Here is a 17727-nt window from a genome sequence, read left to right as displayed (position 1 = left end):
AAAAAATTACCCTTTGTACAATGCGATAAATGCCTCAAAGTTTTACCCTTTTGCAGTCACAAGACTGGAACCTCAGGTTTAAGGCGGCACTCATGTCCCATCACAAAGGGGCAAACAAAACTGGCATTTACTAAATCTTTGCTGGTGCCAGAGAAGTTTAAAAAAGAAACCAGAGACAAATGTGTTCAGTTTGTTTGCCAAGACATTCGACCGTATGATACCATCTCTGGAAAAGGCTTCACACAGCTGGCCCAACATTTGGTCGACACAGCAGCAAGAATAGGAAAATTCGATGTCTGTGAGATACTACCACACCCCACAACGGTGTCAAGAAATGTTGAAATGAGGGCTCAGAGTCTACGTAAACATGTTGTGGAGGAAATCACTGCAACAATATCGAAGTTTGGATGCGCTGTTACAGCAGACATATGGACAGAAACATATCGAAAAACGTCCTTTTTGTCTGCAACCATCCATTACGTTAATGAGCAATCTGAGCTACATTCAAGAGTGCTTTTTGCTGCCCCTTTTGACCCAAGCACCTCAAAGACAGGTGAAAACATTCGAAGGCACCTGCTGCAGAATCTCAGAGTGTTTGGCATTGATGCGACAGACATGGGCAAAAAGATTATTTTTGTCACAGATCGTGGAGCCAACATGATCAGTGCCTTACGAGAATACACGAGGCTAAACTGCACAGCGCACATACTAAACGTGACTCTCTCCAGTGCGTTTGGTACTGCCATAATCGAAAAGTCTCCAGAGATCGCTAGCCTTCTGACTGATGTTAAAAAGTTGGTTACATATTTCAAACACTCAGGACAGCAGGGCAAGCTTAAAAAGTCACTGAAACAATCCATAGAGACACGATGGAACTCTAACTTTGACATGTTAAATTCTGTCTTGGAACAGTACGAAGACATTGCATCTGTGCTGACTGAGAGCAATAATTATGACAAGATCGGACGCATTAGCATCAGTACTCTTAAGTTACTAGTATCATTCCTAAAACCCTTCAAAGAGGCAACTGACGACTTGGAAACTGATAACACAGCTCCCAGTGCCTCACTTGTTCTTCCGTGGTCTGTGCGATTAATTGAGCACTGTACATCAGCCACAAAAGACCCTCTGCTCTCTGAAATTGCAACCGTCTGTGTAACACGGCTGAAAGAATTACTGTCAGCAGACAGCACTTCATCCCATTCTGTTCACATGCTTTATAAAATAGCAACCTTTCTGACACCAAATCTGCGAGGTCTGAGAATGTTAGATGAAAGAGGGCGACAGAATGTGATACAGGGAGTCAAGGAGATGATCGAAGATTTAAAGTTTGATCATGCACATGATGAGGATGTTGAACCAACACCTGCCAAAAGGCCTACTGTTCTTCATAAATTTTCAGATTGGGAGGAAGAGGAAGAATCATGTGGATCAAAATCACTAGATGTTCAGATTCAGGAGTACAGGACCATGAAACTTGAATTATCAAGTCAACAAAACATTTTGCAGTGGTGGAATTCCAACAGTTCCCAGTTCCCTGCCCTGAGCAACCTTGCAAGATTTGTCCTCTGCATCCCGGCAACGAGTGCACCTTCCGAGAGAGCATTCAGCCTTTGTGGTCGGATTTTGGAGGAGAGACGTTCAGTACTGAAACCCTCATCAGTCAGTGACATTCTTTTCCTGCATGGAAATTTAAAATAATTTGGATTTTTTAAGTAAGTTTCGTTCATTTGATTAATAGTTTATAATTTTGAGATGTCGTTTATTGTTGTATTTATATATGCATATTTTCTTTTGTAGGAGAGACCTTGAATTCGACATTGGGACATTTTTTCGTTAAACTGATAGTTTAAACAACCATTTAATTTCGCAGTGGCCAACTATTTTGTTCTTTTGTTTACAATTTTAAGTGACTTTTTTTTTTTTTCGCGACACTTTCCCTACTGTGTTGACAGAAAAATGTTACGTTTGTATTTTACATAAAAATAACAAGTAGGCCACAATGCTGTATTCGTTTTTATTTATTTTATTTTTGCAACACGTTTTCCATGTTAAAAGATAAATGTTGCATGTTGACAGATAAATGCATCTTGTTTAAGAAAAATAAATACAATCATTGCACAACCTGCAGTTTTATCTGTTATCTCTATTTTTTGGTGGTACCCCATTTAAATGTGAGATTTTGGAAACCAGATCTAAATTTAGCGGGAACGGTCGGGTCGGGTAGAAAATTATTCTAAGCGGGCAGCGGGTGAACAAAGACTGAATATACAGCGGGAGCGGTCGGGTGCGGTACAAAACCTTGCGGGAGCGGGCGGGAGCGGGACTAAAAAAACATTCCCGCGCAGACCTCTACCTTCGACCTTTGCCCTTGTACACTGCAACTATGAAAAATATTCAAAAGTAACAAAATTCCCATCGACCTCAGCTGTAGCTGAACAAACCTCATTTAGGAAAAACAAACACAACCCCAGTTATTTGTTTGCTGTTGTGTGGCATGAATCATTTACCTTCTTGCAAATTGTTCTTGGCTCTTTTTATTTTTGATTAATAATGAAACTAAAAATCTGTTTAGCTGCGGTATGAAGCATGTGTTTTTCAGCTTCTGAAGGATTTCAACACAGGAAAAGGCCTGAGAATGACCCTGCTAACCTAAAGGCAAAGTACCAAAGCGGTCTTGGGAGGAAAACTGTACCCAAGTTTCACTGTGACCAAGTGCTTCCTCACAGCGTTACCAGCATGGTCTCATTTTCACAGTATAGTAGCAACAAAACCTCACAATGATACTGATCTCCAGCTCGCTGGCCTGCAGCCACAGCTGTAATCCCTTCCAACTAAAATTCATGCAGATGAGTTGAGCTGCGGTGGTCCAAAAACATTTTGCAAAAATCAGAATTCATCAAATCAACTTATGAAAATTTATTAGAAAATGCATCATAGCTCCCTCGTACACACTGTGAAGTGATTCAAATATGAGCTGATGTAGCAGGTTTGTGCTACAAACTACAGCACAATTGAATCCTTAAGCTGAATTAGACTCAAATGTGGTTCTCATCGAGCTTCCCCTGCTGAACAGCTGAACTATCCTAATGGGAAATGTTATTGGTAACCAGTGGATGCATTAATCTCTCAGTGTTTGATGCACTTTTAGATGGCTTTTGGTAAATAAACACTGCAACTTTTACTGAAGCTTTATGAGAAAAAAATAAATGGAGCACAGTGAATGAGGCAAAATGTGGTCTAACTAATGCATTAAATGCTTTTCCTCTTTCATAATTCAAAGTTCAACACAACTACAAAGGGCAGGCATAAGAGGAAACTATAAAGACACGCAACCTCTAATGTATGCATAATTTTGGCAGATGAAACAAAGCTAAGAAAACCTTATGGTGAAAATGAGTCAGCTGAGGATACACCGACTTTGTCTGATGTTCTTAGGCAATTTGTTTCGCATAATGTCACCATTAATTTTAGATTTCAAAACAAGTTTAGCCTGCATATTGCATTTATACAATGCTCTGGTGATAAAAACAGCAATTCCAGCTCTGGTGGAGTCACGTGTACTCAATGCAAGTAGGGAGATGATGGGATAAAAAGTGAATTGTTTTGACAGTAAATGCTAATGTCAACATATTGCTGACCGCAGGTGTGGTTTTTGCTATGATAACCAACTTGGTTTAGCCTGCTAATAATTTAGTAATTAACACCAATTAAAAAGTAAAGCCACAGATGGATTAGTGAACATGCCAACAAGGCTGGCCTTTACCCGCCATGACATCACTACAAGGAGATGCAGAACGCAAAAGTACAAAGCAAAGCAAGGAAACTACTCCATAAGATTACATAAAAATATGTAAAACAAAGAAAGTTTGTTTCCAGTCAGTATAACTGAAGTCCTACTCAGAGATGATGGGTTCCCAGGCTTTCTGCTTCAGTTTCTGAGTGTGCTTATATAAAAGAGGCAGTCTCGTCATGCGACTCTTCTTCTGCAGAAAATGGGCCAACAAAGTGCCACCTACTCCAGTTTGAGACATTGCAAGAGGTCTTATAAAGAATATAAAAATATATATAAAATGTGAACGACATACTGGCGCTGCAAATAAGGCAAGAGGGGAATACCGACATAAACATCTAATCTTGTGAATTCAGCGTTTCATTTATTTGTTTACCGCTTATTCTGAGCTCCAAGGTTTTCGTCTAATGTGACATCTGCACAGGTGTGAAACATCAAACATAACAGACTACTTGAGAAGCTCCATTCCATAATGAGGGATACACAGAAACCACTGTGCTGGTTTAATATTCCCAGTGATAAATAGCCTATAATTAGACTGATCAATTACCTGCAATATCTGCAAGTTGGCAGCAAATTTGCACCATGAATATCCATCCATCCATCCATCCATTCGCTTCCGCTTATCCTTTTCAGGGTTGCGGGTGGTGCTGGAGCCTATCCCAGCTGTCACAGGGCAAGAGGCGGGGTACACCCTGGACAGGTCGCCAGTCTGTCGCAGAGCTAACACATAGAGACAGACAACCATTCACACTCACATTCACTCACGCATTCCCACCTATGGGCAATTTTGGATTAATCAATTAAACTATCCCCCACCATGAATATATTTACTTATATTTATTTATATATTTATATTTACACGTCAACTGCATCACCAACTCAATGCAGGCAAATACCCAGTCAAAGAAAGGAATCCATCTCCCACTCACTGCCTGCAGTCAGGAAAAGAATGAGTGAAAATGTGGCATTTACACACAATATTAAAGTGAAGCTCTGAACATAACCTGCTCCGGAGCCATTATGTGTTCAGCATAAGTTACCATAGTGATCCAGCCAGGTAAAAAGGGATGCACCGTTGTGACACTGAAAACTCTGGCCCATTAATCTCTCTTTATAGAACACCCCTCAGGCAGAGTCACAAAACCTAAAAAAACAGAAGCAAAATGACACAAAACATCTGCAAACATATAGTAAAAGCTCTAGGAGATGCATAACGATAAAACAACTTTGCTGTATGGTTTGTGGTCATTTACAGTATGTGTCTCTTTAAGTTTTTGATGTCTTACTCCACTGTAGGAGATTTGGGGGTCTTTTACTTGTGTAGCCACAGGGCTCTGTTTCTCATCTTGGCTCAGATTTTGTCCTAGTGACAGTTTGAATGCAGAGTTTCTACCATTTCATCACTTCTGAAAACTTTCCCTCAACATCACATGCATCAACTTCTCCGCAGCGCTTCAAAAAATCCCAATCATCAAAGTGACAATGACCGTGAATGTCAACCACATCTGGTGCGATTTAGTTATGCACACATTGCGATCATTATACTGAACCAACAGGATGCTACACGGTAAAGGTGTCAAAAAATGTTCTGCACTCGTTCCTTTGATTCTTTTCCAAGCACAGTTCATTATAGTTTTAAAATGATGCGGCGGAGGAAAAGTGAGCAGGTTCATATTCAAACTCTTGCTTGAGAGCACTTTGACAGCATGTGTTCCTTATCTCCCGACCGGCCTCATCACCCTGCTGCTTCTCAAAGCTTGTTACTCCTTCTTGTCTGTTCCCACACATATGCATCAGCATCCGCAGCATCCGAGGCTTTAACTTGGCAAGACAGAGAAACAAAGCCTGGGCCCTGATAAGAAAAGTCTTGACAAGAACAACCAGGCAGGCATCTCGAAACTCTGCTCGCCTGCTGTTGATGAGGTGACACATTTGGAGTGGAGGGTTTACCTGGCTGTTTGAAAAGGTGTTCAGACCTTCTCTCCCTCGTTTTCTCACAGATACAACAGTGCAGGGAGATGGGGTGGGGTGGGGTATATGTCAAGCAAAAATGCTGAAAGAAAGCCCTCTTTAACACCTAAACTTTGAGCATTTCTCTTTCTTAGGAAAGTGGCAGAGAAATGTCTTCCTGGGAAGGCAATAAGGGAGCGAGGAAATGTTATCAGTGTTTAAAGTGTATGAGAAGGCATTATAGACAGCACCCTAGAGCGTACCTAAAAAGTTAAACCCTGCTGTTTTGTCATGGCAAGGCTTTAAGTCTATGCTTTGATGCATTTTTAGACAAGCTGTGGTCCAGTGTCGGTCAGACTTTGATGTAAAAAGAAACATCTCGGAGAGCTAAGGAGTAGACTGCTGTGAAATTTAAGGGAAATCTCGCCGAGGTCCGCACTGAAATAATTAATAAATCATTCAGAGATCTTCACTGGTTTTTTTAATTTTCATGAAAGATTCTGAAAGACAAAATCAACAAGAATGAGTGTTTAAAAGAAGGGATCCACTTCAAAATATTGTTTCAGGAACACAACAAAGAGTTGAAGGTGTTTATTTGGCTTGATATCAATCACCTATGAGACAACAGTCATCACTTCATTTCAGTTTTATTCATCTAGTACCAGCTAACCAGTCATTTGAATGTGACATATTATAAGGTAGTTGCAGTGAGGTTTCTTACTGTTAAAAAGGGAGTTTTTCCTTCCCGCTATTTGCCAAGTGCTTACTCAAAGGGGGTCGCTTGATTAATGGGGTATTCTCTGTGTTTTTGTAGGGCCTTTACCTTAAAATATAACACGACTTGAGGCGGTTGTTGTTGTGATTTGGTGCCATATAAATAACATTGAATTGAGCCAGGCTCAGGGACAGCAGTCATCTTCTTGGACCAGTTGCAAAGTGAGAGGCAGGAAAACAAAGAAGCTTGCTTTTTCACAAAGAGCCAGGTAGATTTGGATTGTTGTTTTTCCCTTAAAAAAATAAAAATCATTCTAAAAACTACTTGTAAAATATTTTTCTTAGCTCTGTACAGACATTAAGATTTCACCAACGTCTGAAATATTTTGCCTTGCTACTTTTATCCTCCACAGTGGGAACTTTTGAAGATGCTCATTCGGTTAAATAAAAATAGCGGAGGACAAACATGCACTACAGCTACAGTAAATAGAGACTATAAACCCAGTCTTCGTTTGCTTTCTTCCTTCAAATCAAGCAAAAAAAAAAACAACCTCTTCAGGTACAGCCGCTCCTTATTTCTCTGTGGTCCAATAAAGCTTTGTGTTTGCTGGAAAAACGCACCACAAAATGGATGTTGATTTAAAATGTGGTTGAACAATCCAGACCCACCAAATCAATCGGCCCACACTGGCCACAGTGTTATGAACAGTGACAACACCCTTTTGTGTGACTTGCTGCTTTATTAGAGTCTGTCCATGCAGCAGACAACGCTGTCGACCCAGTGATGCTATCGCAGAAGAAGCACAGGCTTCTCATTTTCTTTTAATTAAGACAGGACCCAGTTTGTCTGGAACATGCTGATTTGTTTTGATATGCAAACATGGCCACCGGGCTTTAATATAACAACAGCCCTGTCTCTCAAACACACACACACACACAGGCTTACATACACACAAGCTCTTCTTTTGCAAATTAGAAAACTTTGAGAGTTCAAAGCACAGCATTTTGACACCAACCAATCTGTGGTGGATGTGTGGAGGTCTTAGTCAGAAGGCATGCAGCTAATCTCACTTAAGAAGTCTTCCTCATTTCCTTGTTTATGAACATGCTGATGAATAATGTGGTGTGAAATGTCAAGCTCTTAGCTTCAATGACTGTCTTTTAAAAGGACTTGAGGCAAGCTGTGAGTGGGACGACACATTTATCCCTGTGAAGGAGAGCAGTGCTGCTTCTCATGTTTACATGGTTTGGGATTGCAAATCCAGAAAAGGTACACATGTAGCTATAAGTTTAATTGCACGTTGAGCTTTCTTTTTTGAGTCTTAAAATCACATTTCTATATTTCAACATAAGATTTTGCTTTCCATTGCATTTCATTCCTAACAAGAGAAATGACTGTTAAATCTCTTTGGGGTGGATGGAGTTGGGTTTTTTAGTTATATTTGTGCAATTGTGGTCAGAAGTTTATGATCATGAATGTCATGGTAATTTGGGGTTTTTAATGATTTCCTAGATTTTTTATAGATGGTTGAAACTTTGTTACACACTAACATTAGGTTTCTGGAATGGTCGTCCCAAAGCCTCGACCTCAACCTTTTTAAAAATTTGTGGACTGCACTTAAAAGCCAGGTTGGTGCCAGGAAATCGAGGAAATTTGAATGAACTTCACCAGTTATGCCAAGCAGAGCTGGTCAAATATCCAGCCCAAACTATGTTAGGAACTTGCACCTTGCAAAGATGATTTTTATAGCCACCAAAAAGCTTTTAAGGGACATTTAACCAAATATTAGTGTGAGTGTATGGATATATTTGAGCTGTACTTTTGAGTCTGTGTGGATCAGAGAAGATTCTAAATAAATTCAAACTTGTGCATCCAATTCGGATTTTTAAAGCCAATACAGATGGTTGCTGTTTATTTTTCAACCCTGGGAAAAGAAAAGTTTAAAAAAATAATTAAAAGCCCCAAATGACCACAATGACTGACCACTGACTGCTACTATACATATATAGCAGCTATACTGTCTTTGAGCCTATTATTGTTATTACTGTGTGAAGGTCACATACAGGTATGATTTGCTGTTGTAAGTTCAAGCTGAAACATCTGTGAAGCATCATTATTTCATAACACTCCTATAAAGAAAAAGTATAAAAATATCTGAGTTCATTTTGTGTGTGCACACGGTTATTTATACCTGACACTTTCATCCTGAGTGATTGCAGTGTTTAGGGTTGATTACTAATTTAAACTCCTTAACTTTTTCTAGTCGCCTCTGTATCTACTTGACTTCCACATCACGTTCTGTCTGATCACAGTTTCTCTTGTATTTCGCTCTTTTTTATATCCATGGAAATGGCAGCAATAATGTGGCCTGAATATGTTTTGTTTGCAGTCTGCTTCCACATATAATCTTTTCCTACTACTGTACATTCCCCTCATTATATGTATTTTCTAATGTTCATTCCCTACAAGCAGCAAACCTGAATCCTCGCTTCAGTTTGGTGTTGGACTGTAAATTGACTTCAAGTTCAGACTTTAGACTGCACTCTTCAATTCTGTGAGAGCAGAAGTCTTTAAACAACGAAAATCTATGTAGAAATAGTGGAAATCTCCACACCGCATGCATTGATATGAGGCACATCACTTTTCTTCCATCAGTTTGTGTTGTTTGTTTGACCAATTACACCTTTATCTTGGTCATAATAGCTTAAGCAGTCCTGTGACATTTCATGAGTCACAGCAAAGGTTTTGCCCACCTTCAACCTGAGCAAAAGTCTTATCATCCAAAATAAGTGGAAACGTGTGGGTGTCTGCATGGCCTTTAAAGGTTACTTGGTTTGTAAATGTGTCCTATTCTTTTCATTTAGCAGGGAGCTTTTTCACTGCTGGGCCTGTTGAATATTCTCAAATTTTAGATCAAAAGATCACAGGTTCTTCGTTTTGGGCTCTTATTTCTAAAAAGGCATACAAATCTCAGTTTAAGCACGCTCTAAAAATATCACTTTTAACTTGTAACTTATAAATCTCAAATCAACTTAAATTTTTTTCCACTCACTGTTTTGTAAGTTAGAAGATCTGTACTGTTACCTTAAATATCAGTTGCACTGATATGGGCTGTCACTGTTGCTCTTTCTTGCTCATTCAAAATGTCAATATCACTATTCTTGTCCAGTGATCTGTCAGGGCTCTGAGCCAATCAGCCTCGAGCCCGTGATCTTTACAGATCTGTCAATCTGCCTTTCAAGCTGTCTGTCATGTATCCCTCCTCTTTCCATCTCATCTGGCTTGCTATCTGCTGCCTGCTCTGTCTACTCTGCAACACCATCAAGAGAGAACACCCAACTTCTTGGTAGATCAAATGGTGGCAATGAAGGACAACACATCTTTGGTTGGCAAACAAGGATAAAGACTTAATTTAGGATTATATCGTCGCTGTAGCAAATAGCCTTGTTGATTTCTATAGGCTTTATCTGGCAGAGAACCCTATGTGGTAACTGTGAAAGACATCAAAATTGTCCTCCCCAAACCTCTCTGTGGTTGTAGAAGTATATGGAGTTGTCCCAGCCAGTCAGCAAAAATCAGGTGATGTGACAGGTAGTGACATAAATGCATCTTAACAATCTGAAGTTGCCTGGAGCATTTCAAACTTCAGTGTTCTTCTGGAATTTGGGAAATTCTGTTTTTCACCCCATCTACTCTTACATCACTGACCATAACATCGAAAGTAACAGTGGTAAATTTGACATATGATGTTTATGTAGTATTTCTAGAAATTAGTGAAACTTTATGCCATGAAAAGTGGTGGGACCGTATCGTCACCTAAAACTGGCAAGTCGATTTTCAGACATACATCAGATGCATTTAATAATTTAATTTAATATATTGGTATTAATTTTACTGTGAGTCGTATTACTGCTAATTGATTTAGTAATTTGAAATCTGTGACTTACTTAGTTTTGATTTAATTACTTCTTGTTATATTTAAAATTTATATCTATAATTTATTTTAATTTTTTTAGAAGATCCTCACTATTACTGTTAAAATGCACTCTTTTCTTTTGCAGCTGCTGCTCTGCTCTTTTATGGAAAGACGGAGACTGTTGTTGTGTCAGCCCGTCAAATACCATGCTTTAGGATAGCACAACCTATACTTAGGTGTATACACACGCTCAATCAAGTCTATGAAATTTCACCAAGTGACATGAAGTGGTTGCCTAGACGACCGGACAGGACTGTACTTTTATATTTGTGTTACATTTGTGAGCATTTTCAGTCAATAAAAATGTTCCTTTGAGTTTATAAGTTTTTCTTACATCTTTAACATATACACTTTGTAGAAAATATTTTACTTTAAATAACCGAGGAACCATTGAGGGTAATTTCCATGACCTTGATTAGCAACATAGAATTTTTTTAAAAGTCACAAACATAACATAACCAATAATGTCTCCCAATAACACTCTAGGGGTCAACTTTTTTATTTCAAAGTATGTAACATTATGTAGAAGTGTGTAGAATTGTGTAGCCACACAATGTTAGGTCATTTCCACGGGAATAACACTGTGGACAGATCTGCAGGCTTCATCTGCCAATCACTGGCAGATTTCTTGCAGCAGACCCTTTTATTTTGTTTTGGGAACCAGCGTAATGTTGCAGTAGAAGAAGGGGAGTTGGCCAGAAGGACAGAACTACAAAGGTCACCGCAGACCGTGTTTACAACCCAAACTGAAACACCTCTACATAACCTGCAGAAAACGTATTACAAGTCAAAACGTTGCTTTAAGATAAGCTCAAAGTTAAGTTTTGCTTCTGCTTACTGTAAATCCTGCTTAAGATCAAAACTGATCAAAAGTCAGCTTTATAAATGAGTCCCTTTCAGCTGTTCTTCACAGCTATGTAATTTGTCCACTGCTCCAGCTGTCTCCTTGCTCTCTGATGCACAGCTGCCCTGCTGTGGCTTTTCTCTTTTCCTTTTTTTGACCAATGTTCATAAGCCATCAAAGCGCGCTTCAATACGACTGCCAAGGTTTGATGTAAGATGCACTGTTAAAGGGATTCAACCTAGATCTTTTTGATAGGTGACCTATCTCAAATCATCATATTTTACACTGCAGCTAGCTCCAGCAGAAACCACAGTTGGGCTGTTAACAATTACCACAAAGCATCATGGGAACAGAAAACACAGACAAGGGAGAAAAAAGTTATTTCAAAAGCTAATTTGACTCTAATCACCAGTTAAGGCTCATTCTAGGAATTTACCAGAAAGGATGCAGAGGGACACCTGCTTCCCTTCTCTCTTCTGTATGTGTTATTAAAAACTGCAGGATGTGGCATCATCCTAAACCATATTAGTTCTCTTTACTGAAAAGGCATAACCCATAATTACAATTAAGCTTGCAGGGTTGCCGATTGCACGGTTGATTACCCAGAAGCTCTGCTTTTAATGCTGCGGCCACAGGCTCCCAGTTCTTAAATAACACGGGATTCATTTTCCAAATTAGATAAAATATTGCTTCATAAAGGTACGAGACATTTTGCATGCACAGAGCTTCTGTTAAATTTTTATCTCAAGCATTACAAAGATATACACTAATATATTAAGGCTTTATTTCTCTCTGCTTCCACGCTCCATGGAGCAGAAAGGACCTCGAATAATTCTCACTGATGTTAATGCCTGGTGCTAGAAAGGATGAGAAACTGTAAATACGAACAATAACAGAGAAAGCCTGCTCACTGTAAACATTTACCATGATTGTAGGCACAGATTCTGAAGGATTGATGTCTGAGCCATTCACCAAATCCTCTGCTCGGCGATTTCCCCCACGGCATCTATCTTAAGCTGAAGTCAGATTCAATCTCCGATGACACCCCAAACAAAGGCTCAGATAAAGCGACGGAGACACAAACAGTGTTTGTATGGGTGGGTTTTCATTAAGAGTTAATGGCCACAGGGCTGAGAACTCATCTCCGACTCATTAAAACGGAGTCCTTTAACACTGTTCATTTTGCAACTGAAACTCGGGGTAATTTTTAGGAGGCCATTAGGACACCACACAAAAGAAAGTGAAAGCTTGTTTTGTCACTTTCATTCCTTTCTTTACTACTTTAAAGTAGATCCCTCTGAGACCCATTCAAGTAGTTTTGTAAATAAATTACAATATCTGAGACTTCTTTATGCGAGAAACTTGCACGTTCATGTTTCCATGACATCCAGGTTTACTTGCTAAAGTCTGTTTTTCAAACACAACACGGATTATGAATGCAGAGGCATGCTTTGCAACCACCTACTCTTGTCCATTTAGTTTAAGGGTTTCCTGCAAGCATGGTACGTACTGTATTACTAAATGCATAGCCATGGTTTGACAGACATATACACTTTTACAACACAAAAGAAGCTGACTTTCATACGGTGCTGGAATAAAAGAGACTATTTGGGAGAAGGCATATGGTATAGTTACTATAGACTATGTGCTCTGAATTGGATCAGGCCAGATTTATGGTCCCACTTTTCAGCCTACACAAAAATAAGGATTGTGGAAGTTCAAACAAGACGTGTTTATAGTCCTCAAACAGCATTGTCTGTGACTCAAATGTTATGTGTAGGTTGAAATCTGATTGGATAAAAAGTTTGCTTGAACAGAAAACGGAAAAATCAGAGACGGGTTCACAATAAAGATGAAGGAGCTCAAAAGACAACAAAGATCAAAGAAAGATGGCTGAGAATAACAAACGATGGCTGCAGAGGACAGTTTTAAGCATTTGGTTTCACTCCATTACAAGATGTTCTTTGCACTGTGAGTTTTGTCTTTTACATAAGCCCAACTAAAGGACCAACAACAGCACAGACAAACAAGAGAAGCCAAAGTTAACATATCTTTGGTCCCGCATGCATTCTTGCAATGCAAAAACAAATGCAACACTATTCCAGCATCATTATCAGTAACATGAGCTCATTGTAAAGCATTCGCCGTCGGTAAGTCGTGCACCAAATTCATCAATTTACTAATCTTTGTGCACTATGCGTTGGAAAAGGTTGGACAAATTCACAAGAGAAATATGGCTGAATTTTCTGCTGATGTAATAGCTGAAGAAGCTGTGAAACTTGTAGCTTGAAAAGTATTGACTGTGCTGCCCTGAAGGTCAGATGAATCACACAAGTGAATGAAATTGGTAGTGACTGAAAATCTTTCCTTGCTTTCGATACAGTATGTGGGAGGGACTACAGCCTAGTGGCATGTGGTTGATTTCCACAGGGATAGTGACATGTGAACGTTTGACTGATCAGATAATAACGCATTTGTACAAACTATAAAAATCAACCTGTTAAGTTTGTTTAAGGGCAGAATGATTAAAACTTTATAAAACTGATTAAATATTAATTAAATTATAGCTTTAGCTGAACTATTATTAGACTCCTGATGATGATGGGTTCTGATGCAGTGACGCCCTCACCTGTCCTTGCCGGTCTCCTTCTTGAAGAGTTCATCAAACTGCAGCATCTTCTGCCAGGAGATCATGTAGACTTTGAGCTTGGGGAGCACCTCTTTCATGAGCCTCAGGTTGTTGTACACAAGGCCCTTCCCATCATGCCTCATGTAGTTGCTGGGGCCCCAGAAGATAAATACTGTGTCCTGGCTGGCGTTGAGCAGTTCGTTGCGACTTCTCAAGACCCGCTGCATGCTGGAGTGTGCAATGACACGCAGGGAGGTGCGGTGACCGACGTCACGGGCGTAACCTCTGGCGGTGGGAGCGTCGTTCATGCGGATCACGCACTCGGCCCGGTCGATCTCTTCACCTCGACCGCCTCCAATGAGGTGACCTGAGCTAGTCACCAGGGTGCAGGTGTGGCAGTGCATCCTGAGAGGCTGAGTGAGAGAAGAGGGCAAAGAAGAAGAAGAAGCAGAAAAACAAAACAAGTAAGCAAACATGAACTTTCTCACAATATTTGGCTTCCACATCCTTCCGTGAATACCCCTGAAGCACAGCAGCAGAATTTCTGTTCGTTTTCTGCAGTTATTTGTTTGTAAGTCTACAAACTCTTTTTTCCACAAGTCAAAAATGCTGTGAAGTTCTGTTTAGCCTTGGTTTATACAGAGAAATGCAAAGCAGACAGAAATGCACACCTAGGGGAACTTTGGTAAAAAGCTTCACAATGTATTTGAGGCAGAAAATGCTTTGTTGACAAATGGGTAGCGACAGAGCCTCCTGGGTATATGTAGCTTGTCATATTGCTTTGCGATTGGTAGAAACCCTGGGGTCTTATAAAGGATTCACCTTAAATCTTTCTCTCACTCCCACACAACAGAAAAATGTGTGTTTACCTCCAAAACCAACACCAAGATGCAGAAAATCACCTGCAATACTTTATGGGAAACTCACAAAACATTATATTGTTAAAAAAATACAGCACACAGGACAACCATGTCAATAGAAACAACTATCACAACAATATTCACCATTATACTGACAGCTGTAAGGATAGCATAAATACTGCTTTTGCCTGATGAACATGAGGGTATTTACAACATGAACATATTTATTTGAATTCATTTCTACTTTGTAGATGGTGTTTTTCTTCTTGCTCCTGTCCATATATGAGCTGCCACAGCAGAGCTCCTTTTTTCTTTTGCTCTATTATTATGTTCATTTCCAGGCTTGTATTTTTGGACTCTAATACAGCTGCTTTTCACAATTCACAGTTAGAAGCATTTTTTTGAATTTTACTTTACATGCTGAGCCATGGTGCAGCATAAAATAAACAAGCTCCCTTGCCCTCCCTTTACGCCAGCTTAATTCTGATAAAGGAAGGATGGTGAAGGGTGTCAAAACTGGCTTTAATATTTGGAACTTTGGCCATGTGTTATACTAATATCCATCCGCGTAACAGTATATGACAGAGAATAAGGAAAATAAGTAATTAATGAATAGCGAATGAATAGGTCTCTTGTTCATTTTAAATTACATCTGTGTCTATGACTAAAAACATACAACACCACGGCCCGCTGATGTAAGTGTGACCTCTTTTTCACTACGGCATGCACATAAATCATTTGCATAGCCCTATTGATATATGTAAAGCTGCCCTGCATGTTGTTGGTATGTATGAAGCTGCTGCACATATGCTTTGCATGTATTTGTGGGCATGTCTGTGATTCCCCCCGCACTGCCACACATACACAGACACACACCCCTGCACCGAAAATCAATGATATGCAAACCAGCCCTGCAGAGCCCTCTAATGTGCCCTGAAATATCACCCCAGCTGATACGTGTGGTAGTTATTTACACTCTTATAGCCATAACAAATTTACATTTTCTTGGCATTAATAAGAACAAATGATAATAGCCTGATATGTGTGGGGGTGGAGCGGGGGTGGAGGAAGATGTGCCATTATCGTCGTCATCTGCCGACTTTGACTTAGTGGCAGATTAGTGGCGGAGCGGGCTCATCTGTTTAATGAGACCTTAAGGTGCAGGGAGAAAAAAAGGGGGGGGGGGGGGGTGACAGAAAGATGGAAAAGAGGCAGGAACGAAAAGAGGACCACAGAAGAGGTACGGAAATCAAGGATATGTAAAGGAGGGAGAGAGAGAGGGCCAAGAGAGAGATAGATGGAGGCACAGAGAGCCACACTGGTGCCATCGTGTTTGATGAAATGTTGAGCTAATGAGGTCCTGGTGGTCTACATCATCACCAAGAACAGCACCAGCATCCATCAGTTCCTCTCGTCTTCCCCTGGCCCTTCCTCTCCCACCTGGCAGAGCTTTGACAGCTAATCTGGCTGAAGAGCTGCGACACCAGCGGAGCAGGTCAGAAATCCCATTTTTACCCAGGGGCTTTTAAGTGGCTCTATAGACCTTATTCTCTCCTCCTCTGTCTCACGGAGCATTTAAGTGGGCCTTGCTGGCCAGAATTGGCCTCTTTGGGGAGCTCGGTCAGGCTATTACTAAGAAATAAGCTGCATGCTTTGGACGAGGTTCTCCATTCCAGTCGGAATTACGTGACCCATCCAATATGGTGGTTCTGGGTTGAGGCGATAAAGTCCAGGTAAACTGTGGTTTACCTCGAGATGGGACGCGAGCGCCTGCTGACTCCAAAGAACCGAAAATATCTTTCACATCCAATTTATCCTCGAAACCCCCCTGAAATTCGAACTCCATTTAAAGATTCATGCAACAAATGGTTTATAATTCAAGACACATCTATCATTTATGTCTTTGAAATCGCTGCCTTTGTTCCTCCTTAGTGAACAAAATGCCTTTGAACATAATTAAAAGATATGCTACATTTAAACTTTGACTGTTAAGAGTTTTTCTTTCTTTTATCAGTTTCTGGTTACAACACCTGATCAAAGCTGTGATCAATAATGCAACTCAGTGAATTTCCCAATCCTGATTATGTTTTGTCTTACCAGCAGTGGGGAAAAGACACAGATGAGGGGAAAAAAAAAATCAGAAAAAGTATTTTCTGCTGTACCATAAAACAGTCTAGCTGCTCTGATTAAAAGCTTTTCTGATTTTTCCAGGAATCTTTTTATTTTTGAGATAATTCAGCAGAATAAAAAAAAACTATTCCACTGAGCCACAGTTTCTCTATAAAAGGGTGATTTTATATAAAGGCTGGGAGGAGTCGTTCTGCAGTAGGTATACGACAAACTGTGCAGTTCTTTAGGGAGTGAAAGGTAATTTTATCCAATTTCAGTGGTACTTCATATTTTTCTCCAGCACAATTTAAAGGAAAATAGTCTACTTTTAAGCCAGTAGTCATTCACCAATCAGCTATTACAATAAAACCAGCTGACTAATACTGTGTAGGTCCCCCTCTTGCCACAAAATAACCGAGGCACCTCTGGGAGGTATGGCGATTTCCAGTGGTTTGTAGCGCTGGTGACAAATCCTTTCAGTCCAGTGGGTATGGGAGGGAGGGGCTTCTTGGCCTTTAACAATCTTTGAGTAGGTGTTGTGTGTCAAAGCACCATTTACATACCAGCAGTAAAGCTGCTTTGCTTTTGTGGCGGTTGGGAGTACAATAATTTTAAAAACTGCAAAACACTGGTAAACACGAAACTCTAGGCCCCTGACTGTTACTCAAAAGCAGTGTGTATCTGGGGCCTCTTAACATCTCACACAATTTCATTTAAAAAGGTAGCATTTCACACACAAAGAAAGATTTTTGATAAGTCTAAAATGTTCGTCTTCATAGCTGAACATGACCTGCAGATGCTTTTTTGTTGTTTCACTTACATCAGTTCTCTAATAAGCCTTTAAAGGA

General features: G+C 40.0%; 1 protein-coding gene across 2 annotated transcripts in view; it reads right to left on the bottom strand.

The window, feature by feature from the left end:
- The window catches only part of st6galnac5a (ST6 (alpha-N-acetyl-neuraminyl-2,3-beta-galactosyl-1,3)-N-acetylgalactosaminide alpha-2,6-sialyltransferase 5a), a 68082-nt gene that overhangs the window by 13844 nt on the left and 36511 nt on the right, over nucleotides 1–17727 (bottom strand). For both annotated transcript variants that reach the window (XM_082514833.1, XM_082514832.1), the window contains exon 3: nucleotides 13911–14323. In XM_082514833.1, coding sequence (XP_082370959.1) covers nucleotides 13911–14323 — 413 coding nt within the window. The remainder of the gene's footprint in view (nucleotides 1–13910; nucleotides 14324–17727) is intronic.

The sequence above is a fragment of the Aulonocara stuartgranti genome (assembly GCF_965226115.1).
Source record: "Aulonocara stuartgranti genome assembly, chromosome: 18".
Taxonomy (NCBI): Eukaryota; Metazoa; Chordata; class Actinopteri; order Cichliformes; family Cichlidae; genus Aulonocara; species Aulonocara stuartgranti.
The sequence above is the reverse complement of the archived record's forward strand: the minus strand, read 5'-3'. Positions and strand labels throughout refer to the sequence as shown.